Here is a 21324-nt window from a genome sequence, read left to right as displayed (position 1 = left end):
TGATCGTCTATTGGCAACTTTTTTAAGTGCCTCTGAAGGAAGGTGGAAACATTCCTCTGCCAAGTACCAATAATGTTGCCACCTTCCTTCAGAGGCACTCAAAAAAGTTGCCAGTAGACGATCCCTTTTTGATAAGAAGCTCTGGTGTAGTTGTGGACTACCTAAAGGACAGACCCGGTATGAACTGGTTCTCAGTTGACGTGCGCCGTCTTCTCGTGAAAGTGTACATTTTTTTCCCGTGTCCGTCTCTGTGTTCACAACAAGCGCAACTTGACTTCAAAAGCATGTTACACCAACTAGCCCGACATCAAGCTTTACTGAATCGGCAGTACGCGCGTCGATTTAGTTAGGAATGCTGAGTGGGTTGTTTTTTACCATAGTAAGGGAAGAAAAGTGGCCGCCGAAGAAAAAAACGACGTGTTCAGAATGGCCCAGAAAGGCCCCACCCCGTGCGAGATGAACGCAAGCACAAAAAGTACAGTACTGCCACTCGTGCAGTTCCAGGCAGAACATGAAACAAAAGATAAAGAAAAGGATGCAAGCTGTCCCAGGAGAAGGCGCGCTAGCACTGGGAAGGCGGGAAATTTGAATTGCATTGGACAAAGCTCTGTTTGATTCATCAAGAGAGGAGAGAGACAGACAGGGTAATAGCGTGAGGGGTGGTAGCAAAGAGCGGAAAAGGGTGCCAGTGTCCCGGTGGTAAACCACTGCTCCACACTTCCGACAGCTTTCACGTTGAGCGGAACGATTAAATTTTTTCGGGCGCCCTCAGCAGAAACGCATCCGTGACAACCGGTGTCGAACCCACGATCTCTTTACCACTGCTGCATATCTTTTTCGTATGCAATCCGCGGTGGCTTGAGGGCTGAGGCGTTGTGGCGCTGAATCTAACGATGCATTTTCCATAAAAAAATGCTTTGTTTCACTGTTTATATCAGTGCTAGAGACTAACTGAATGTTCGTTCTGTTTAGAAAAGGGAATATACACAGAGTCCATCTTCTTTCTTGAATTTTCCCCAGTTCTCCCTCGATACCCTGAAGACACGCAGTTGTTTATGCTCGTAGCCAACGCGCGAGAGCGGACATCGAGAAATGAAGCGACCATTAAAAACACTTTGGAAGCATTGTTGGCATTGTGCCGAACGATATCAACGCGTCTGCTACGTTCTCACGCTCACTCGACACTCTCGTCAGGAAAGACGACGCTGGGCGAACTTTGAAGCCGCTAGGGTCCGCGCCGGAAACCGCATACAGCGTATGAAATTTCTGCCCGCCGTCTGTCAAGGTTGTGTGGGAAAGGAGTGTCTTACTACTACTAGCAGCCAATTGCTTGTCACATGCAAGGCATGACAAATCAAAAACGAAAAGCAGCGCGAGAGAAGGCGAACAAGTAGAGCAGAAAAACAGTATTTTTCCAAGGATGGGGTCAAGGGATGAAGAAGAGTGGGGAGATCCTCTTCTGTCTTCTAGACACTCGATATTTAGAGAGTCTAGCGCAACCGCATTATTGAAGGCGATAGTCTTTCTTGGGCTACTTAAAACGCGGAAATTCTGTCTGTCTGTCTGTCTGTCTGTCTGTCTGTCTGTCTGTCTATCTGTCACTCGATTCAGCCGCCCAGGAAAAGTTAAAAGAGGTGTTAAATGAGACGCTAAACTTCTAAATCTGGCTTGTGGAAATTGTTGAGCAAAAAGAAAACACTAGGCATATTATTTTAAACAGTAGATCAATAGATCAGTGATATTTGCAGTGTTATTTTAACTAAAAATACATGGCTGCTTGATCAAATGAATAAATACGCCCAGAAAAATACAAACAGCTCAAGCGCGGTCGCCCGCGACTCTAGCCCTCCTGGCGGCATTCGAAGAAGTCAAACGGCAACAGTAACGAAAGGCTGCAGTAGATGGCGCTTGGAACGCTCATGGAGCAGTGGAACGCGGTAAATTTGAATGGACTTCAGCAAACCTCCAGTATGTTCATCGTGGGAGGACCGAGACGGGAGAGGAAGAACATGAGAGGCGAGCGGGAAAAAGAAGGGAGGAATTTACTCGGCACGGGCGGCAGACGACTATCGTCTTTCGACGACATTTGCAACGGACTGAGCAGATACACGGTCAACTGTCTGAAACCCGATTTAAGCCACGGTGTAAGATCTTACACCGTGATTTAAGCTTTCCTCGTATTGCCTTTGTTGACGATGGCCTAAAGGCTAAAAGCAACCTTGGATGCGCAATTAATTGTTCACCGCAACGGGCATAGGTTTTAGGGTATGCTTTTTTTTCCAGTATAATTTACGAGCGTAACTTGGATGTTTTATTGAGAAACTTGCGAGCCCAGTACCCCAAAAGCGTGCTTAAACGATGAAAAATCTAAGCTGCAAGGGACGAATGAAAAACGTCTGCAAAACACGCGTGTGATGGTTGAGGTTGGACCGTATAACGGATAGCATGCAAATAATTGGCTCGCAGAGCCACACATCGGAACCAGTGGATCGTGTAATAATACCTCATCAAAAACATTGACTTGTTTGTCTTGAAATCTTCATTTAACGTTAAATAACGAAAAGCGGCTGTGTGGGAAGCGCTATTTTTTGTTTTTGAAAAGTGTATAACGCATGCGAGTTGCTTCCTTTAGTCCCCCGGAAGTCTATTTTCGTTGCTTTTCTTTTGCTCAACCCTTAATCTGGCTCCTAAACTTGAACTCGGTTCCTTCTCTACGCTTGTATACTAAATTTCCACCTTCGACAATTACTGCACAGCATTGAGGTTGAAATTCTCCTCTTTTTGTTCTTTTTTTATCCGCAGCTAGAAATCCGCGCGTGGCACTTCACTGACGGCTCCGTCGCTGTGGACGACTTGAATGTAACAGGTGGCCTGTGCCCCGCTGGTAAGGCCGCGTTATTCCTTTAAACACACCCAGATTTCAGTTAAGCCATTCATCAAGTGCAGTGGTTGCATCGAATTGTAAGATATGCCTGCTATCACCACGTGCGAGGGCCAGCCTGCGTAAATTTCATGGCGACTCCTCTAAAAAAGAAAACCGTGTCGGGAATGTCCGGATCTATGGGAATCCTCGAAGTTTGACTCGGCGGCGTCTCGCGCGCCTCTAGTGGACGGTCGCGCATCGGCGCCTTGGCCTGTCTTTATCTCTTGGTTGTACTTGCCTTCTTTATTTTTCTTCGGGATTTCCGCGCAACACTTTGCTTTATCAGTGTTTAAGGAACATGCTTCACCTCACAGAAGTTTATGGCGTCTCATGTTTAAGTGACCTGATAATCTGCGCGCTAAGAGGAAAAGGGAAATATTGTGCGGGCCAATCGTAGAAAAGTGTGTCGACTCACAGTCGCCATTGTATTATTTTGTTGTTAATTTAATTCACAGATCCAGAGGATGGTTCGTGTTCTTTCGATAGATCCACATGTGGCTACGAGAGCGCGACCGCTGGTACAGGCAACATGTGGAAAAGAATCGTGCCGGGCCGTTCCGCGAGCAGGAACCAAGCAGTGACTCTGGATCACACGACCGACACGATACGAGGTACGGGGAAAGCGTACCGTCTTTGGAGCCCTACGCAGAACCACATATAGGACAGAGCCAGACCTACTGGCCTGGCTTCTTGTTGGGCACATGCCTGGCGCAAATTTCGCTCCGCCCGGGCACGGCAATGGGGGAAGTTGTTAATTCTTCGGTTCGTGAGTTTCCAGACCCACACTTCACCCTATAACAACGTAGCCGACGAATGTAACTTCGAGCTAATCCAAAGCACAATCGTCGGGCCAATAATTTTACCATGTATGAAAATAAACAACTGATAATGGTTTTTATTTTTACTGCCGATCTCCCAGAAGCAATAAGAAGCCGCGCGGATACATGTGGTAGTACAGGTTTATTCCGAAATGCATATTTTAGCCTTCAAGGCATTATAATGACGGCACACGACTTTGCTTCTGCAAAAAATGTGCCCGTGGCATAATATAAAAAATACAGTGCCCTTCCACTCTGTGATGAAGGATGACCAGCGGAGCTTGGCGCAGACAAAGATGTGCACGCAACAAACTTCTAGTATAAACTCGGCGTGATTATAGAATCGTCCTACGGGGTAATTTCAATATTTTTCAATAAAGGTACCTTAGATTAGGATGTACACAACATTTACTAGAAAGCTGGCTTTGCCGCAATATTCAATTGTGTCGACGCGAATTTTGTCCATGCGACACAATTTTGACCCGTGGCTTCGGCTTCTCGCTCTCGAAACTCGGGATTTGCGCGTCGTCGGCGCTGCCGTTCCCAGGCGAGCTCGCGCTGCCGCTCGCACCGTGCAGAGTGAATGGGGCGAAAGGACGCGCCTCTCCTCTCCCAGCGTGCGCTCTGATTGGTCCGCTCTCATCCCTGTTAGGACAGTTAGGGCGCCTAGATGCACGCGCTCTGCGCTCTCCGCCGTTTGCATCCAGCGCGTGCATCCAGACACCCTAATCCTGGGTAACATCTCGGGGACAGTGGGGCGCCCTCTGGAGGCGGGTTCGTGAACCTGCCCATGCGTGACACCACCAGACAGATGGCAAAGCAGCTCCACGGTTAATATGTCAAGTTTAACTTGAGATGATGTTATTTAGGCCAGGCAAGTTGTAACGAAGATCTGGTTGTGGCTGTAGAGGCCCCTCGATGCATTCCCGCTTTCGCTCATTGATGTCGCCAGCAAGGTCTTCCACCAGACTTGCATATGGATTGGCTGATTTTGTCGGAAAGAAATGCAGATGTCAGAGATCGCGCTCAGGATGTGACTCATCGCCATATGGAACTTGTCACAGGGACAGACGCCAAATCGCTGCCCACTCTAGTCTAGCCGTGCGCGGACAAAACAATACGAAATATTAGCAGCTCGGAGTGCCGGTTTTCTCATTGAAATACTGAAATTTTCACATTGAAAGTTGGGCTGGAGTTGTCCCATTCTCACCAGATATAAACCTGGGCTTGAGCTTTATCATCTGAAGCATGCATAGTACCTATTGTCCCGCATTAGACAGCCCAATTGCATTCGGATGTAGTCAGCGCTCTGGATACGTACTTTTTCGTTCGCTTCGCCAAGTACGCCATAAAGCGCTAGACACATGTACGACGGGAGCACGCGATTCGCATGAGACTGATCGTTACGACTTATTGTTAGGACCGGTTTTGGCGGATCCTAACAATACGTCGTAACGATCAGTCGCATGCGAATCGCATGCGCCCGTCGTGCATGTGTCTAGCGCTTAAGACCAGTACGGAAGCAGGTGGTTTGAGATAAGTTCTTTTAGGCGTAAAATTAATCTGCAATGAAAATATCGTTTTGTGCCGAACAACACTGTCGTAATTATAAATGCCCCAATCCCATGGACGGAGCACAGTTGTATGCTGCCTTCGTGGTTCTGTAGAAGACTTTACTTGGACCGCAATAGAGCTCAGCGTCTAGGCGTTCATCCGTTGCTCCCATCATCCTTGCTTTTCGCTTCTGATGAAATCTGCCAGAATAATGGGGAGTGGAAGGGCTTTCTCCATCCGAAACGCCGTAACTTAGCCCACTCTTTTGCAACTTTACTTGGGTTTACCAGGGTGCCGTCTGCTTGCATGATCGACGTATACCGTGGGAAGTGTTCTGCTGCTTTGAATAAAAGGGAGATGAACTGAGAATACGTTTGAGCATTTTAATCCCCACCCTTTTTTATTTTACTTTACCGCGAGTGAATATTTTTTACCTATTCAAAAGAACTCAGAATATTTCGAAACTACAAGTGCCAGGCCTTTTGTTTTGTCTGTAGCGTTCAAATTAAATTACATGCCAGCGCAATGGATATTGATCTCTACAATTTTGCATGCACATAGAATACGAACTATGCTGGCTCCAAGGGCGAGCTGCGACTTTCGCATTAGCCATACTCAAGGTCAGGTGTACCGCCTTCAGATCTCTCCGCACACTTGTTTTTTTAATTGTTGCGTGGGCCTCTAAACAAAGGCGGAAGCATACTCGTGAATATAGAGAAGAAAGAAGGTAGAACTGAAGATAAGGCTTAAAAATAGATCTTATTCAGAATTTACTCCGGCATTGACGAAGAAAGTAGCGATAAAATGACTATTTTCGCTTCGTCGTCGCCGAAAGTGCCACAACGAACGACACTCCCAACAAGCCGTCTCGCTCACTATACCTGCTGTTGATAAATTGATTGAACATGCTGAAGAAGCCGCAGCAGTGCGCTATCCAGTAAAACTGTTACCATGATTAGCAAATTTTCAACTACATTGAAGACCTATTATGGTCGTGCCCCGATCCAGTGAATAAGCCCCCCCTCCCCCCCTTCCCCCCCCTCTTCCGCAGGCTTTCTATGCCTCCAAGGGCTTATGGTAGCCTATTAATTGGATGTTTTCCCCAGGTGGCTACATCAACCTTCTCGTGCCGGCCAACACTACGGCATCGAGACTGCTGAGCTCCCCGTTGTTAAACTCGCCAAACACAGAGCAGCGTCGCTGCCTCAGATTTTTCTACTATGCTCTGCGTTCGGAGCCACATAGCGGTCTTGAGCTCGTCCTGAGCACAAATTTGACCCTAGCCGACGACCTGCATACATTTGGTAAGCCGCAACGGTTACATTACTTATCGTATTTTCAGAATGTACCCCTCCATCCTTTCCCACATCTCTGTGCATTTATTCCAGTAACAGTGAGTGTGAGGTGTTTTCAAGAAGCCGGAATGTTCGGGTGAAAGAAATGAAAGCTGAGGTTGTTTCTATTGTGATACTTTATTCACTTGTTTAATGATGCCAATTATTGTAACTCAACAAGGTTGCGCACAGCTTCTAGAGTTTCTTAGCAAATGAGGGCCTTGGTAATGGAGCGCCGTCAAAATATTTTTTTTACAGAAGCTTTCACTGCAAAATCACCTTTTTGAAATGTGTGCGCCCATGTCTGTTATTCCGCGCAAAAACGTCTCTCTGAAAGTGATTTCCTTCTATATGACGCATGTCGCACACTTTTTCCTTTCTTCTGAAGCATCACCTACACGACCTCTTTGGGCTGCCCACAACTACTCACTCATTAGCGGCGCCTGGATGCCGGTTGACGTGAGCTTCATGGCCTCGGAGGCACATCAGGTTAGCCAGTGCCCGCAGCGACACTCCGTTCTATGAACATCCAACGATATTACGTGTAACAACCCCATCGTGTACAACTTAGAGGAACCACCGCGAATGTGTGTGCGTGAGTGTGTGCTTGTGTGGAATTGCGTGTGCGCGTGCGTGCGTGCGTGTGTCGGTCGGCCAGTACAAGCAGAACATGATGACGCAAGTTTAGCCATCAAATGCCATGATGTACGAAAGAACGGCTGCTGTATGCAACGACCAATTGGATGTTTTTTTTTGTTGTTGTTGTGTATGTGCTCGCTTTCAGATTCACTTCAGAGGCTACGTCGAACGTGCTCGAAACAGCTCATGGTTTTGTGCCTTGGATGACATTGAGGTTTACACCTGCGCCGACCGCAAAGGTATGGGCGACCAAGCATCGCATTCACCTAAAGCTGAATTGGCGTGCGCAGCATTTTTTAGTTCATTCGATTAAGTGCATTACAATGGATCGATTTATTACTGCACACACAGGCAATAAGTGGAGATCTAGGGAACAGTCGGAGCGTGATGGAGGCGTGAGGGTGGACGAACGGACGCACAAGAGAGTTAGCCCAGCGTCCTGCTCTTTTTCTAATTACGGGGTCTCTCATAGAACGTATTGTTGCTCTTATTATGCGAAAGGAAGATAGGCGTGGCATGGCGGGAAGTAAAGGGAAACAGGACAGAAAAATAAGGGACATCAATTCACTGGGAAAAATCTGCCGGACCTATTTCTTTCATCCGTTTATACACCTTATTGTGGCTAATTTGCACTGTGCATGAGGTTTGAAAAAACATTTTTGGAGCAATGCGAATGCCCTTTGTGCAGGACTTTATAGCGGGGCTCATTGGCTAAGGCACTTTGGAGCACGTGGTCGCGGGTTCGCCTCTCGGCCACGGGTACTGTTTTCTGATGAAAGCGAAACACACACAGTGGGAACGTCCAAGCGTGCAAGGTTTAGGCCCTGAGTCACAGCCGGTTTAAGTATATCCCTGGCCACAACTGGCACACCTCGTAAGCCGTATACCTAATTATCCGGTGCGTTAAACCACTAATATCTTTTTCGTTTTCATAGCTAAGTTGTACGGCTAGGTGCAAACCACGCGAACGTTAACCGTGCTAGTAAATAATAATTATTAATAAGAAATCACCAGTTAACCGGCTAATTTGTGGTTTTGTGGCGCATGTTTTTATGGTGAAAGTGGAGATAACCAATGAGTAAGGTGAGCCCACTGCCTATCCTGAACGCTGAACTGACTTCTGCCACACATTGGCAGCACCTGAAATTCAGAAATATGCAACCGAGAAACTCATTTATGCAGACGTGAAGGATTTTTGGGTTTAATAGCTCTGTGATAGCTGGCACTGTGCAATTACCGGGCGATGTGATTGCTATTGAACCGCGGAACCCTTCAGCAACTGCTTTGTAGCTTTTCGTCCGTTGTCCCTACTCTACTTTAGAATGGGAAAATATTAATAATGAATGAATGAATGAATGAATGAATGAATGAATGAATGAATGAATGAATGAATGAATGAATGAATGAATTCGTTCGTTCGTTCATTCGTTCTTCGTTCTTTCGTTCGTTCACTGAATCGAAGCACAGGACCACGAAGTGTTCATCACAGAATACGTTGGCTTTTGTTCACGTTAAAAAGTTTTACTGAGATTTCGAAGTCATACGCAATACTGCGGGTAGCCAACCAGGAGTATTCTGGTGCCACTCTCTCCTGAAATAAAAAAAATTAAAGCCGTTCCGCTCAATGTGAAAGCTGTCGGAAGTGCAGAGCAGTGATTCGCAATGGGCTGATTCTCAATGGACTGCATGCTGCAGCGCCGTTATCCGCTCACTGCTGCCACCCAATGTATTTCAAATTTACCGCCTTCGCAGTGCGCGCGCGCCCCCTGCCTGAAACGGCGCCAGCGGGAGTTCTGTTCTTTTTGCGCTTGCTTTAATTTCATATGCTGGAGCTGTTTTGTACCATTTCGAACGCGTAATTTTTTTCTTGCGCGGCTGGAGCTTTTCTGCGGCATTTCGAACGCTCCAATTTTTTCTTGCGTGGCTGGAGTCTTTCTGCGCATTTCGAACGCCCCATTTCTTTTTTCTCGCGCGGCTGGAGCCTTTCTGCGTCATTTCGAGCGCACCGTTTCTTTCTTGCGCGGCCGCTTTTCCCGCTTAGTATCGTAAAAACCAACCCAACGAGCGTTCCTAACTAAATGAACGCGGGGGCTGCCGGTTATATACATAGACCTTGCCTGAAATGTACCTGCAGTTTTCTTTGCGCTAAATAACGGGGAGACGTATAACAAGTGCCAGCGGTTCACGACGTTTGAACGGTTATGATTATTTAAATCGCGTGGTTTTCGAAACCTCAGCGTGACTCCCTGACGCCGGTTCAGAAGGAATTGGGTCCGTTACCTCGCTGCGCCGCCTGATTCTGACAGTCGGATCGACCGTTAGCGAGATAAGACAAGGCGAGCCCATAAAGTGCTCTGCACTTAAAACGCCAGTCGGAAGTATATATAGAATGGCGCCTTCGCTGACGGGAAACCAGCATAGGTTGTCGTTCCGAGCCAGCGTCACTCTAGCATTCGCGGCACAGTTACTAACGGCGCTGCGGAGAAGGAAAAGTGCGCTTTCACCACACTACAGCTTTATCTTATCGAGAAAATTGTTGCGGGTGGAGATTACTTGAACTCAGAGCGGCGAGGTACAGTGCGGGCTCCACAGCGTCCGCAGAGGGTATTTCGGGACCCCGATAGCATTTTTCTCAAATAAATTGCCGCGTATGTCGTCTAAAGAGGATAGTCGTCTGCTGCTTCTGCCACATAAATGCCTCAGTCTCTTTCCCGCTCACCTCTCATGCTCTTCCTGTACTATCTCTATACTCCCAGGATAAACACGGCAGAAGTTTGCTCAAGTCGATTCAATTTTACCGCGTTCCACTGCTCCGCGCACTTTCCACGCGCCACGTTACCTTTCGTTACTGCTGCCGTTTGACGAAATGACGCCAGGAGGGGCTAGTGTCACGGGCGACTGCTTTTTTTGTACTTTTCCGGGCTTATTTTTACATTTAATCACGCAGCCATGTATGTTTAATTAAAAGAACACTGAAAAATCACATATGTATTGGTGTTTGGCCTTAAATATGCCTTGTGTTTTCTATTTGTTCAACAATGTTGACGAGTATGAATATCGCCACCCGAGTTAGAAGCTTAGAAGTGCTTTGCCTATATAGACGTCTCACCCGCCGCGGTGGCTCAGTGGCTAAGGCGTTGCGCTGCTGAGCACGAGGTCGCGGGTTCGATTCCCGGCCGCGGCGGTCGCTTTTCTGATGGAGGCGAAAAGCAAAAATGCCCGTGTGTACGAGATTTCGGCGCACGTTAAAGATCCCCAGGTGGTCAAAATTAATCCGGAGCCCTCCACTACGGCGCGCCTCATCGCCTGCGTTGCGTCGGCGCGTTAAACCCTACAATCAATCAATCAATATAGACGTCTCATTCAACAACTCTTTTAGTTTTAGCCGGGCGGCCGAATCGAGGGACGGACACACAGACCGAAAGACAAACAGACATGCCGACAGAGCAAAATTTCTTCGTATAAGTAGCCCAAGAAAGTCGTAAAAGCCCAAGTAAACGCGTAAAAGCCGACAGAGCAAATGCCGACAGAGCAAAATTTCTTCGTATAAGTAGCCCAAGAAAGTCGTAAAAGCCCAAGTAAGTAGCCCAAGAAAAACGTAAAATACGGAAAATAGTTTCCCTTTCAAGCGACAGCCAAAATTTCTCGCCACAGGAGAAAGCATGAGCTGCAAGTTCGACGGTGAGGACTTGTGCAACTGGACCTCTTCGCATGAGCTACTGAATGACACCACGACGTGGAAACTGAGTGACACCTGCTCGGGAGAGCCACACCTGCCCGAACAGCCGCACAGCGAGTGCGAAGGTACGCCTCACGGATTACGCTCTTGCATTTGCGCCCATGGTCACACGCTGTCTGTTCCTCGTATGGGAAAGGGCACTCTTCACGCCGCTGCGCTCGGGAAGCAGTCAGTCGACGTGCGGTGACGTCTCAGTGCGCTGCCGCGGTCCCCAGTTGGATAGACATGGTTGACCAACACGACTTCGCCAGATGAGCCATTAACGATTGCGCTGTGGAAAATCCCACACTTTTCACATTCAGTATGCGAAGAAGTGAAGGCGCGAAGTATGTCATATTCGGGCCTGATTTTACTCCTATATTCGAAGCTGAGTTTTTTGCAATAGTTATGGCCTTAAAAAAATTATCTCCACAATATTTAAATGTTGCTATTATTTTTGATTCCCTGTCGGTTTGTACCGCGCTATTTTTGATTCCCTGTCAGTTTGTACCGCGCTAACATCTCCAAAAAATTCATACTTATCCGTACCTTCAGCCGCCTTGTGCCTCCCCATTTACGCGACATCCAGCTCATCTGGGTCCCAGGGCACAGGGGCCTATGGCTCAGTGAAACGGCTGACACTTTGGCCGGTTCAGCTTTAGATGGCCCTACAGTAGACCTCAGCCCTCAGCCCTACCCCATTTCTCCTGGCGCGAGCAAGGTTCCGCAGATATCTACGACTAGGGATGACACAGAAAGGTACTATCACAGGCTTGGATGACTATGCCCATCTTGCTCACACTTGGAATGCGAGATTTTGCGAGTCCCGCCAGTGTGAGGTCACTTTAACCAGCATCAGATGCAGAATACCGCAGCTTAATTTTTATTTGCATCACGCTGATTTCACCTCCTCCGGTCTTTGTGCTGCTTGAGGTGAAATTGAAACAATTGAACACTTTTTCCTGTACTGCCGCGCTTTTTCTTTAATTCGGAAACGGTATCTAGCCGCACCAATTCAACGTATTGGCTTTCCTCTGTCGATGCCGGTGCTTCTTTCGTTCGGGGCCACATCCCAGGGGTTTTATCATAGAGGGATTATTGCGGCCATTCACGCGTACATATCAGAGACCAGACGAATGTCCTGCTAACCCGCTCAAAAGTTTTTAGCCTTTTCTCCCAGAAATGACATCATTCACTGATTCTTCATTAGATCTATTAAATAATTCGGAAGCCGTTTCCCCAATTCCTACAGGCTGATTATATAGGGCCATGAGGTGGGCGTTTTAGCCCCAAAAAGCCACCCCGTTTCTTGGCCAATCCCCCACGTGGGTATGTGCCACTAGAAGAGGAACAACAACAACAACAACAACAACAACAATTCGGGCGATCCTGCATGCATACTGTGAAGGCAAGGCTGTGCACTGCTTCTTCAAATGCTCTGTTGGCGAACTAGTGCTGCATGCGGTGACCGATATAGTGTAGGCTGCCTTTTTTAGTGAAATTTTGTGTTCTCATACTTTGATCGCTTGGTGTAAGCTTAGTGGAACGTATTTCAGGGAGGGAAGGAACGGTTAAAGCGATGCCACCAGGACGAAGAAGCTACGTCGGCCACTTGAACGGTGTCGACTGGTTTGCGCTGATCCAGACTACCTCCAAGATGCCAGGTGTTCTGTCGCAGTGGGACCGAGGGTTCGAGATGATAAATTATTGACAGTTTAATTAGCTCTGTAGTATACTTACGACTTTGAATTGAATTAATTAATTATTCAAAAACCAAACAAATGGCTGGGGACACGGTAGAGAAAAACCGCAGCTTATGGCACTTAATCCCCATAATAAGACTAAGTGGGGTTATAGGTTTTCTTCAGCGAACAATACGGCAGTCAGCTTATTTTTTAATAAACACCATACATAATCGTATCATACAAGTTTTTCCAGGGTCTACGTAGCCACCGCAACGACTGTGGAAGCGTCGCCATTGTCTTATCATTCATGTTAAAACTGTGATTTCTAATTGAAAATTACTGATCACTAGTTATGCTTGCAGGCCCTGTCAAGACGGCTTTTTTTTTTGCCTGTCTCCCAAACTCAGCTGGACTGCTGTACTATTTCCATGCTGCGTTGCATAAACTTCAACTTCAATAAAATTAATTTCAGCCCTGTCGTAGAGTCGTCTTGGCGGTGAAACGTGGCACAATTTTCTTTTCGGAAGCGGTGTGCTGACACGACTTCAGACACTTTCAAGGTGTACTCCTCATAAGAGCCCGTGTATTTGAAATCGAACAGGGAACGAATATTCTTAAGCAGCTTCCTAGTGAAATAACATTGGTCTTAAATGCATGAATGCAACATGTTATACATTATAGAGCCTTCTTAGCAGACGGACCTACTATTGGTCTTCAAGTTGTGTATATTAGAACGCCAATTACAATTATTTCCAGCTCCATAGTAATCCCATACAGTGTCCCACGCAATTGTATTTCAAGTTCGGTTGAGGCACTCGTCTAACACCTAACAGCAGTATAAAAGCGCAAGGTGTCCCTTTTACCCTTCCCGTTGTAACTCAGAAAAAGAGAGCCATTTCTTCGCTTGCTCCACTGCTAACAATGTCTTAGCGCGATAGTGTTTACCAGTGGTGAACCACATGCAGCTACCGTGCAGGGCCTATGGCTACTAGGGAAGAACATGCCATGGCACAAAGATTTTGGCACGGAGCCTGGCTCCAAAAGCTTGGCGTCTATAGGTACGTTTCTTCCCTCGTAGCCATAAACCGAACACGGGGGCCGCGCATTGTCAAAAGTCGAGGGACCAGACTCGGTGCCAAAAGCATGTCCCAACGCTTTCGGCACTCAGTCTGGACCCGGCTTCGCTGCTCTGAGCATGCGCAGTTGCAGCATGGTGCGCGGCTTGACATGGCTCGTCGTACTGGCCACGGCACACGCTGCAAGGGCCCTATTCTCGACTGCACAAATTGCCGGCAATTCAGGCAATTTTTCGGAAGTCTTTTCTGATTGGCTTTCAATTTTGGTCACGTGCTTCCGGTTGACAAAGCGGTTGTGTGTGCTGTCGTCATTTTGACGTTTCATGTCGTCTACGGACACCAGTTCTAAGGTTTGCCTTACTAAAGGCGCATAATTCTTGGCTGGCAATGAAAAACCAGACTAAATGCAGCGGACATGACAATGTAAGCCTGTATTTGCTATTCAACAGCAATACTGCCTGTAATACACACCGACTCTGTGATTGGCTGAGAAGACGTGACGTAATTTAAACAGTTGGCGGGAACGATTACGTCATGCAGCGGCAACTTCAGCCTGCGTAAAAGTGACGTAATGCTACGTAACAGCTTAAAAATGGCGGCTGTTTTTGTCGCAAAATACAAGCAAAATAGGGCAAAAAATTGCCCCGGCGCACGGCGCCGCGAAATGTGCGGCAATTTGCAGCAGGCGCAGTTTCGCATGCGCGCTGTTTAAAGCGTGTTTCCTACCGAAACAACTTATAGTTTCAACTGCTTCCAAGTCAGCGATCATGGAACATACAAATAACATGCAGTATTTTGCTTTTATGTTTGGCAATAAAATAAAAATTATTTGTTTGGCGTAACCGCAACATAAGAGGGCAGTACAAGCCTCTCCATGACAAAGAGAACCCAATGCATGGCATTTGTCCACACTTGTCCTAGTAAGCTGTTGGGTCACATGATCGAACTCAAGAGAAAAATAACAATGAAAAGTGACGATTTAGTTCATTACAGCGCTGATTGCAGTCCAGCTTGACGAATGAGTGAATCGGCGACATCAGTGCGCTCCGCGGTTATCAGGCGTAGCGCTTCGCTGCTCTTATGTGTCATAGAAGCGATGGTCGCGGCCGTCTTTTTCTGTGATCACGCCATAAACTTGTGACCTAGCAGCAGACGATGGCGTGGCGGCGGTGGCGGCAGGGAAGGTGATAACGCAACAAAGCTTGCATTGAAGCAGAGAGCCCAGCTTTGTTAATAAAAGCGATTGAAAGAAATAAATATATACGGTAAAAGAAAAACGTGTGATGTTCTTTAGCTCGACATCCACCTTTCGCTCGCTTTTGGATCAACGTTACTCGATCGCCTTGTGGTGATGGCGCCAAATTTGACCTCCAGAAATGTGTTTTTCTTGTCAGCCTCAGCTACCGTCTTATATTTTATAGTACATGCCAAGTGTTTTTAAATCTTTCTTGCACAATATTTGATACCTTGGTAGCGATCTTTATGAGTGGCTCGTCAAATTACACTGCATGTCGTCATAGCTATAGGGGCATCACGTCACCGATTGCTTACGTCGTGCTTACGCAAAAAAACATGGGCGAAATGCCGGCAATTTGTGCAGTCGAGAATAGGGCCCCAAGTCCGTTGATGTAGCGAGCGCCGAGGAATTACTGCTCTCAGAGGACGTGCAGAAGACGTTCTCCATTCAGGCCAAGGCCGCTTCCCCAGTTGACAAGGGAAGGGTGGCAAATTAAGCCAATGCGCTTGAACGGTGGCGCACCAGATATAGAGTCAGTGCACCACGAACGTAGTACATTACGTGTTCCCTCGTCCACGCAAAGCAGGCCAACGCATCAATCAATGTGCATGCATTGAACAATGCATTTAAATTAAGCGCCGAGACGTTTCGTTGGACTGCGGCGAGCAGACCCACACCCACAGTCACACACACACACACACACACAGACAGGAATGTTTTAGTTGAAGTTCCTTTATAGAAAGGCTATCGTATTTAGAACAGCCACGCATGTTGTCCGCTCTCCTCAGAGGCAGCTCATACGGTCCGTCCTCGCCTGCTGGTGGCGCTGCGAAGATGCCAGACATAGCGAGACATGGGTGCCTGGACGCACGCCGCCCTCTCCGCCGAACGGAGCGCCGGAAAGCGCGTGCATCCAGGCGCCCTAGCGAGACAGCCTAGTGAGGTACGCAGGCAGCTCCGAGATCCAGATATTGACCAAGGGAAAGGAGCAATCCCGGATGCCTATGTTATCGGCAAACAGCCCGCTTGTCTCCCAGAGTGAACCCTCCCCCTATTCTGATCTGGAGCCCTACCTCCTCATTCCTGCGTGCATGCGAACGCGCCTGCCAGTTGCACAGCCGGGATGATTCATCAGCCGCGACGAAGCGTCCGATAAGATATTGTCGTCAAATATACCCCAAGCACGCAGGAAGAGACGCTGGTTCACGGAGATTATTCGAGTGCTGCAATGGAAGCATACCAACCTTGATGCGGCTGTTATTTCCCATCCGGACGTGGCAGTATAGGCGTGGCCCACGGTGCGAGATATAGTCATGGAATTTAAAGCACTCCATGTATTCTACTGAACAGTTTCCGGAACATCGGTTGGCAACGAGTCGGGTGCCAGAACCTGCGTGCCACTACCATTGTACGCCACGGCGTGGGGTGAGCTTCTGGGGTTGGATTCGAAGAACATGTTCTCAACATACTAATTTAGAAAGGGCACCAATCTAGGAAGCACGGCATGAGATGTTTTTTGATATATACTGCCTGGTAAATACAGCCGCTGATCATTTTTCACGTCTTCAAAGTGCAATGCCAAGTCACTGGGGGCTTTCAGGGGTCAAGTTAACACCGCCACACATTATTGCGTACAAACACTTTTTCGTAGCCCCTCTACGGTGGTTGGAAGACAGCTTTGACACTCTACTCTGTAAAATTGAAACCAGTGTATCGTCTATTTTATTGTCTTCAAGAGTTACTCGGCAAGCCGATTACTCCCAATTTACACTTCCAGCTAGCTGATCGTTGCGTAACATTCCTTACCGGTAAAAAGTAACGAGCAGGTATGTGCCCGAACGCAGTACGTGGACATGCTACGTAATGATTTTCGCCCCCGCACCGGCGATTCTTTACTTCTAAGTACGACACCACTAAAATCTCAATGGCGGGGGAGGGGGGTGTTACGAATCAGCCAGCGCCGCCGTACTTTCCTGCAGCACTCCAAGGCTGTGCGGCGAAGCCACCTCGTGCGCATTTCTGCCGTCAGGCGCCACCATGTCGACGACAAGTTGCGACAAGCCGCGTCAGACGCTTCGCCTTGGGCGCATTTCAAAACTACGGCGGCTACCGGCGAGGCTCGTCTCCACGCTCTTCAAGGACACAGAGGCCCCGTCGATCGCAACGGAGTCCTCCTCTCTCCCCTCTCTCGGACTCAACGTTCGCGGAGGCTACCGACGACTAACGAACACTGGAAAGAGCGTTGTGTGTGTCTGTGACGTTCGTGGCGTGTTGCCGCTTGTTGCGTTTTGACCGTTACCGCTTTTGGGTATAAATAGACCCCCGCAAGCGTTGTAAACCTTTCCTGTTAGAGCAGCGAATCGTTGTTGTCGCTCTGCTCGAGTCCTGTATTGTAATCTCGCCCGTCGGGGCATTGTTCTTTGGCTTCGGCTCACCTCTCGCTATGAAGTAAACAGTTACGTTAGCCTACGGCTTCTGGACTTCTTCACGGCTGCAACAGCGGCTGGCCGCTCGCATCATACACGCTACCACTCGTATGTCGGAGGCCACGGAGCTCGGATCGGGGGCCCCCACGCGGTCGCAACAGGGGGATGTTAGAGGCGACGAGGTGGGTTTTTGTCGGGTGTAGGAACATACTCGTCTGTAATAGGCGTATAATTCTTTCCTGCACATTCGTGAGCTCATTTGCGGGGGCGGGTAATGCCTACGTTCAAGCCTATAACACTGCGCCCCATGCTTCCTAGAGCGTTGCGTGTTAACGACTATGCTTTTTTTTTTAATTCTGGACACAATCATGCGAACATGTGGTTGCCAGTAGTTACAACTGTTCAAAAATTGCTAAATTGCTGAGATTTGCTGCAATATCAAGTGCAATTCCTTCAATAATACTTCTTTGACATGGCAGCATGAACAAAAGATTGCCTCGACAAACAGAACTCGGGCATGCAAAAAAAAAAAATGTTATTCACTCGCTCACTCACTCACTCCACTTGTGCCAGACTGTCGTGGTTGCATTTCACACCCTTTTCTGTTCAACCCACAGTGATCACGATCAACCAGTATGTACTTCTATTGTCTCGTAGGTGGCTTCGTGTACGCCGAGAATAAACAGCCCCAGCCCGTACTGAAGGCCGTGTTGACTAGCCCATCCTGGGAATCCGGATGGGTTGGCGGCGCCTGCCTCACGTTTTGGCACTTGGCAGTCTTTGAGCGACCCGGAAGGTGTGTTATACCTGCCTGCCTCTCACTGAGCCCCTTCCGTTGCAAAGCGGGCACTCTTCTACACTTGATTTCAATAGTTTTCTAGCACTTCGGAGCAGACTGGACGCTTCCATTAGGCTTAATGGAATAATTTACACCTTAAGCGGACGAAGTAAATATTTCGTCACCCGCTGTGTGCACCTTCGAGAAAAAAAAGAAGAAATATTAATGTCTTTAAAGCGAATAGAGTAATATCAAGAACAAAAAATAAGAACTACTCAGACGCATTACCGCAAACAAACAATTATGGAGTAGGCAAGAAAAAATAAGTTGACTGCCCTAATTGACTAAAACACACAATGCATTGGTTAACTATGACATATAAACTACGCGATGACGGGCCGTGACTTAGTGCAGCGACAAGTATTGCTTGGAGTTCAAGCAGGATACGTCAGAGGACGCGGGTTCGATTCCTGGCCGCGGCGGCCGCTTTTCTGATGGAGGATAAAAGCGAAAACGCCCGTGTCTTCGAGATTTCGGCGCACGTTAAAGATCCCCAGGTGGTCAGCATTAATCCATAGAAGCCCTCCACTACGGCGCACCTTATCGCCTATAGCGTCGGTGCGTTAAACCTCATAATCAATCAATCAGGATACGTCGGGTGCTTTACGGGCAAAACAGTGTCGATGACCGCGTTGTAACTTGAGGTCGGCAACCTTGTGTAAAACAAGTATGAATAAATTTGACGAGCCACGCCGTGCCATCTCGTGTTAAATTTCTTCCCTGGCACTAGTTTTCCTGGCCCAGCTCCGTAGTGCCCGAAGATCCTCTCTGTTAGCGCCGCGAGGTCCCCGCACACCCCGTTGATGACGCACACTGTTTTTGGATGCACACGCCGTTGTTGAGGCCAACGTTCGCTGTCAGAGTGAGGCAACCACACCTTCATGTCAGCAAAGGCACGCATGAGCATTGGGCACCGCTCCCCCCGCCAACTCCGCACAACCCTGAAGCTGAAGCTTTGCCAGAGCTTTGCTGAAGTTGAAGTTTTTGAGAACAGTTTCGCAAGATTAGATGATAGGTGAGAAGCCGCTCCTGTTTACCGGCTGCCGCGATTATATACCCAAATAAGCTGCAAATATATGCCCAAGTGTACGCCCAAATAAACTCAGATGGCCATTTGGGTAGACGGAGGCACGTTAATTGTTCGTTGTGCTTTGATTCATCGTGGTGAAAGCGTGCAGTGCAGCACTCGGCCGTGACACACAGAGATGCACGTGAATCAAGTTCTGAGGCAAAATGGCCTCGGTTTTGAAGAAAAGCAGGTTCGGTTTTGACCGAAACCCACCAGGTGGACCTTTGGCGGGTAGGCTGAGACATCATTAAAAGACACAGAAACATTCAAATACAGACATGTGGAAAAATACACAACAGTCACCTGGTACACATCTGATACGAAATGAAAACAAAATGAACGGTGCACCTACTAGGTGCGGTAGGAACGAAAAAGGAACCAAGGAACACGGCCGCAAAACACACTGCTATATACTTGTGTCGCATCGTACGGGAAACACAGTGGGTCTCGAGCGGACAAACAAAAGCACAAGCAAAAATGAAATTAAAATGGATTAGAATTGTCTGGAATGCGCCCAGAGTTGAACTTTCGGTTGGAGCCCCAGCAGAGAAAGGCTATCCGCATCGCCGTATGTAACCTTGTTTTTTTGTAATCGTTTGCGTAAAAAACAATCTAGTATGCATCTTTAACATAAAAAACGCTGCTAGTTTCGTTTTTACAATTATTCTTGTCCTCAAGTATGCCTAAGGTTTACTTCGCGCAGCCAATGCTGAGGTGCATGAACCGTGCAACCAGTACTTGTAGTTTGTAAAGGACTTTCCTACACTTACATCGTGTTCATAATATTTGATGTAACAGAAATACTTTTTGAAACGGTATGCAGTCCTCCTGGGGCTCAAAACGGTTACAGAAAAGCGACACCACAAAAGCGAAATGCACAAAAAGACCTTTCAAGTTCGGTTCGACATTCTTCGTACGTGAAATGTATTGGAAAACTATGAGACTAGCATCGGGGCCTAACAGGCGATGTACTCCACATTAGGGGACAAATTCACTCATGCGCCGGATGGGGCCGACAAGTTTGGCGTCCGGTGGAGCCTCACGCGATTGGCTCCGAGTCCAAAGGTGCTGTACTGAGTGGCGCATTAATTATTTTCTGCCGTTTTCACAACAGCTGCAATCTGACAGTCTCAGGAGGCCCTGGACACGTCTGGTGGTCAAGTACGCACGAACTCACTCGCGCCTGGAAACCGGAAGTCATTCACGTATGGCTGCAAAATGACCAGGTACTGTTTTTTTTCTGTCTTTCTTGATAACCACCAAACTATGTGTATGGGGCACTTCATGAAAGCTGCACCACGGGCTAGAACATAATGAGTCCTCTGCCTAGAAGCAATAAATAAAACCTTACCAGAAAACCATCAACTGTCAGAAAAAAGAAAAACTCGCATGTAGAATGTTTGTTGGGCATTCCCGACGAAGTGGCTGCCTCCCAAACAAAGCGAGTCCATGATGCCTATCGGCTTAATATGCCTAAATAGCATTCGTTGAAAGTTCGTATTGTATACTTTGAGCACAATCATGCAATAAAAAGACACTTCTTGGTCATTCACCCATCCACGTGACGAACAAATAAAATCGGAGCATGGTTACGCAGTGTCAATCATATTGCGTTTGCGCCGATTTTAATTTTTCTGAACTATCTCTTAATTTTAGGAAAACGTAATTATAATTCGCAGTTTACTACATTAGCTCAGTTGAGAGAGCTTATTAAATAAACTGCATGCTCCTAGTAGGGCTTGGGAGATTCCGGAATTGCGCTACTCAGGGAGCTGTACTGTGTGAGCGCCTCTACGTCCAGAAACATTTACTTTAACAAGCATGTGTGAGATCATAGTGTTATTTTGATTAAAATACCGAATGCAAATTTTGTCCTTAATATGAAATTTTGTTCACACTAAACGTTACGGCTGTTTCTTCGCACTGACGTCGTGGCTGACGTCCTGCAGTTGGCGGACAAAACGCCCACGCATAATATTTCAACAACGCCCTGGTGGCCAAAATTAG

At 47.6% G+C, this 21324-nt stretch overlaps 1 protein-coding gene across 1 annotated transcript in view; it reads left to right on the top strand.

Moving 5' to 3' along the window:
• Window positions 1-21324, top strand: part of LOC144155085 (MAM and LDL-receptor class A domain-containing protein 2-like) — a 139104-nt gene that overhangs the window by 14004 nt on the left and 103776 nt on the right. Inside the window, exons 4-11 of the mRNA XM_077686329.1 lie at window positions 2803-2884; window positions 3379-3534; window positions 6402-6599; window positions 7018-7118; window positions 7414-7507; window positions 10923-11072; window positions 18068-18206; window positions 20432-20543. Coding sequence (XP_077542455.1) covers window positions 2803-2884; window positions 3379-3534; window positions 6402-6599; window positions 7018-7118; window positions 7414-7507; window positions 10923-11072; window positions 18068-18206; window positions 20432-20543 — 1032 coding nt within the window. The remainder of the gene's footprint in view (window positions 1-2802; window positions 2885-3378; window positions 3535-6401; window positions 6600-7017; window positions 7119-7413; window positions 7508-10922; window positions 11073-18067; window positions 18207-20431; window positions 20544-21324) is intronic.

Source organism: Haemaphysalis longicornis, unplaced genomic scaffold (genome assembly GCF_048455015.1).
Source record: "Haemaphysalis longicornis isolate Haplotype H1 unplaced genomic scaffold, Haemaphysalis longicornis Haplotype H1 scaffold_1, whole genome shotgun sequence".
In the NCBI taxonomy this organism is placed as follows: domain Eukaryota; kingdom Metazoa; phylum Arthropoda; class Arachnida; order Ixodida; family Ixodidae; genus Haemaphysalis; species Haemaphysalis longicornis.
This window is presented reverse-complemented; position numbering and strand designations above follow the sequence as displayed.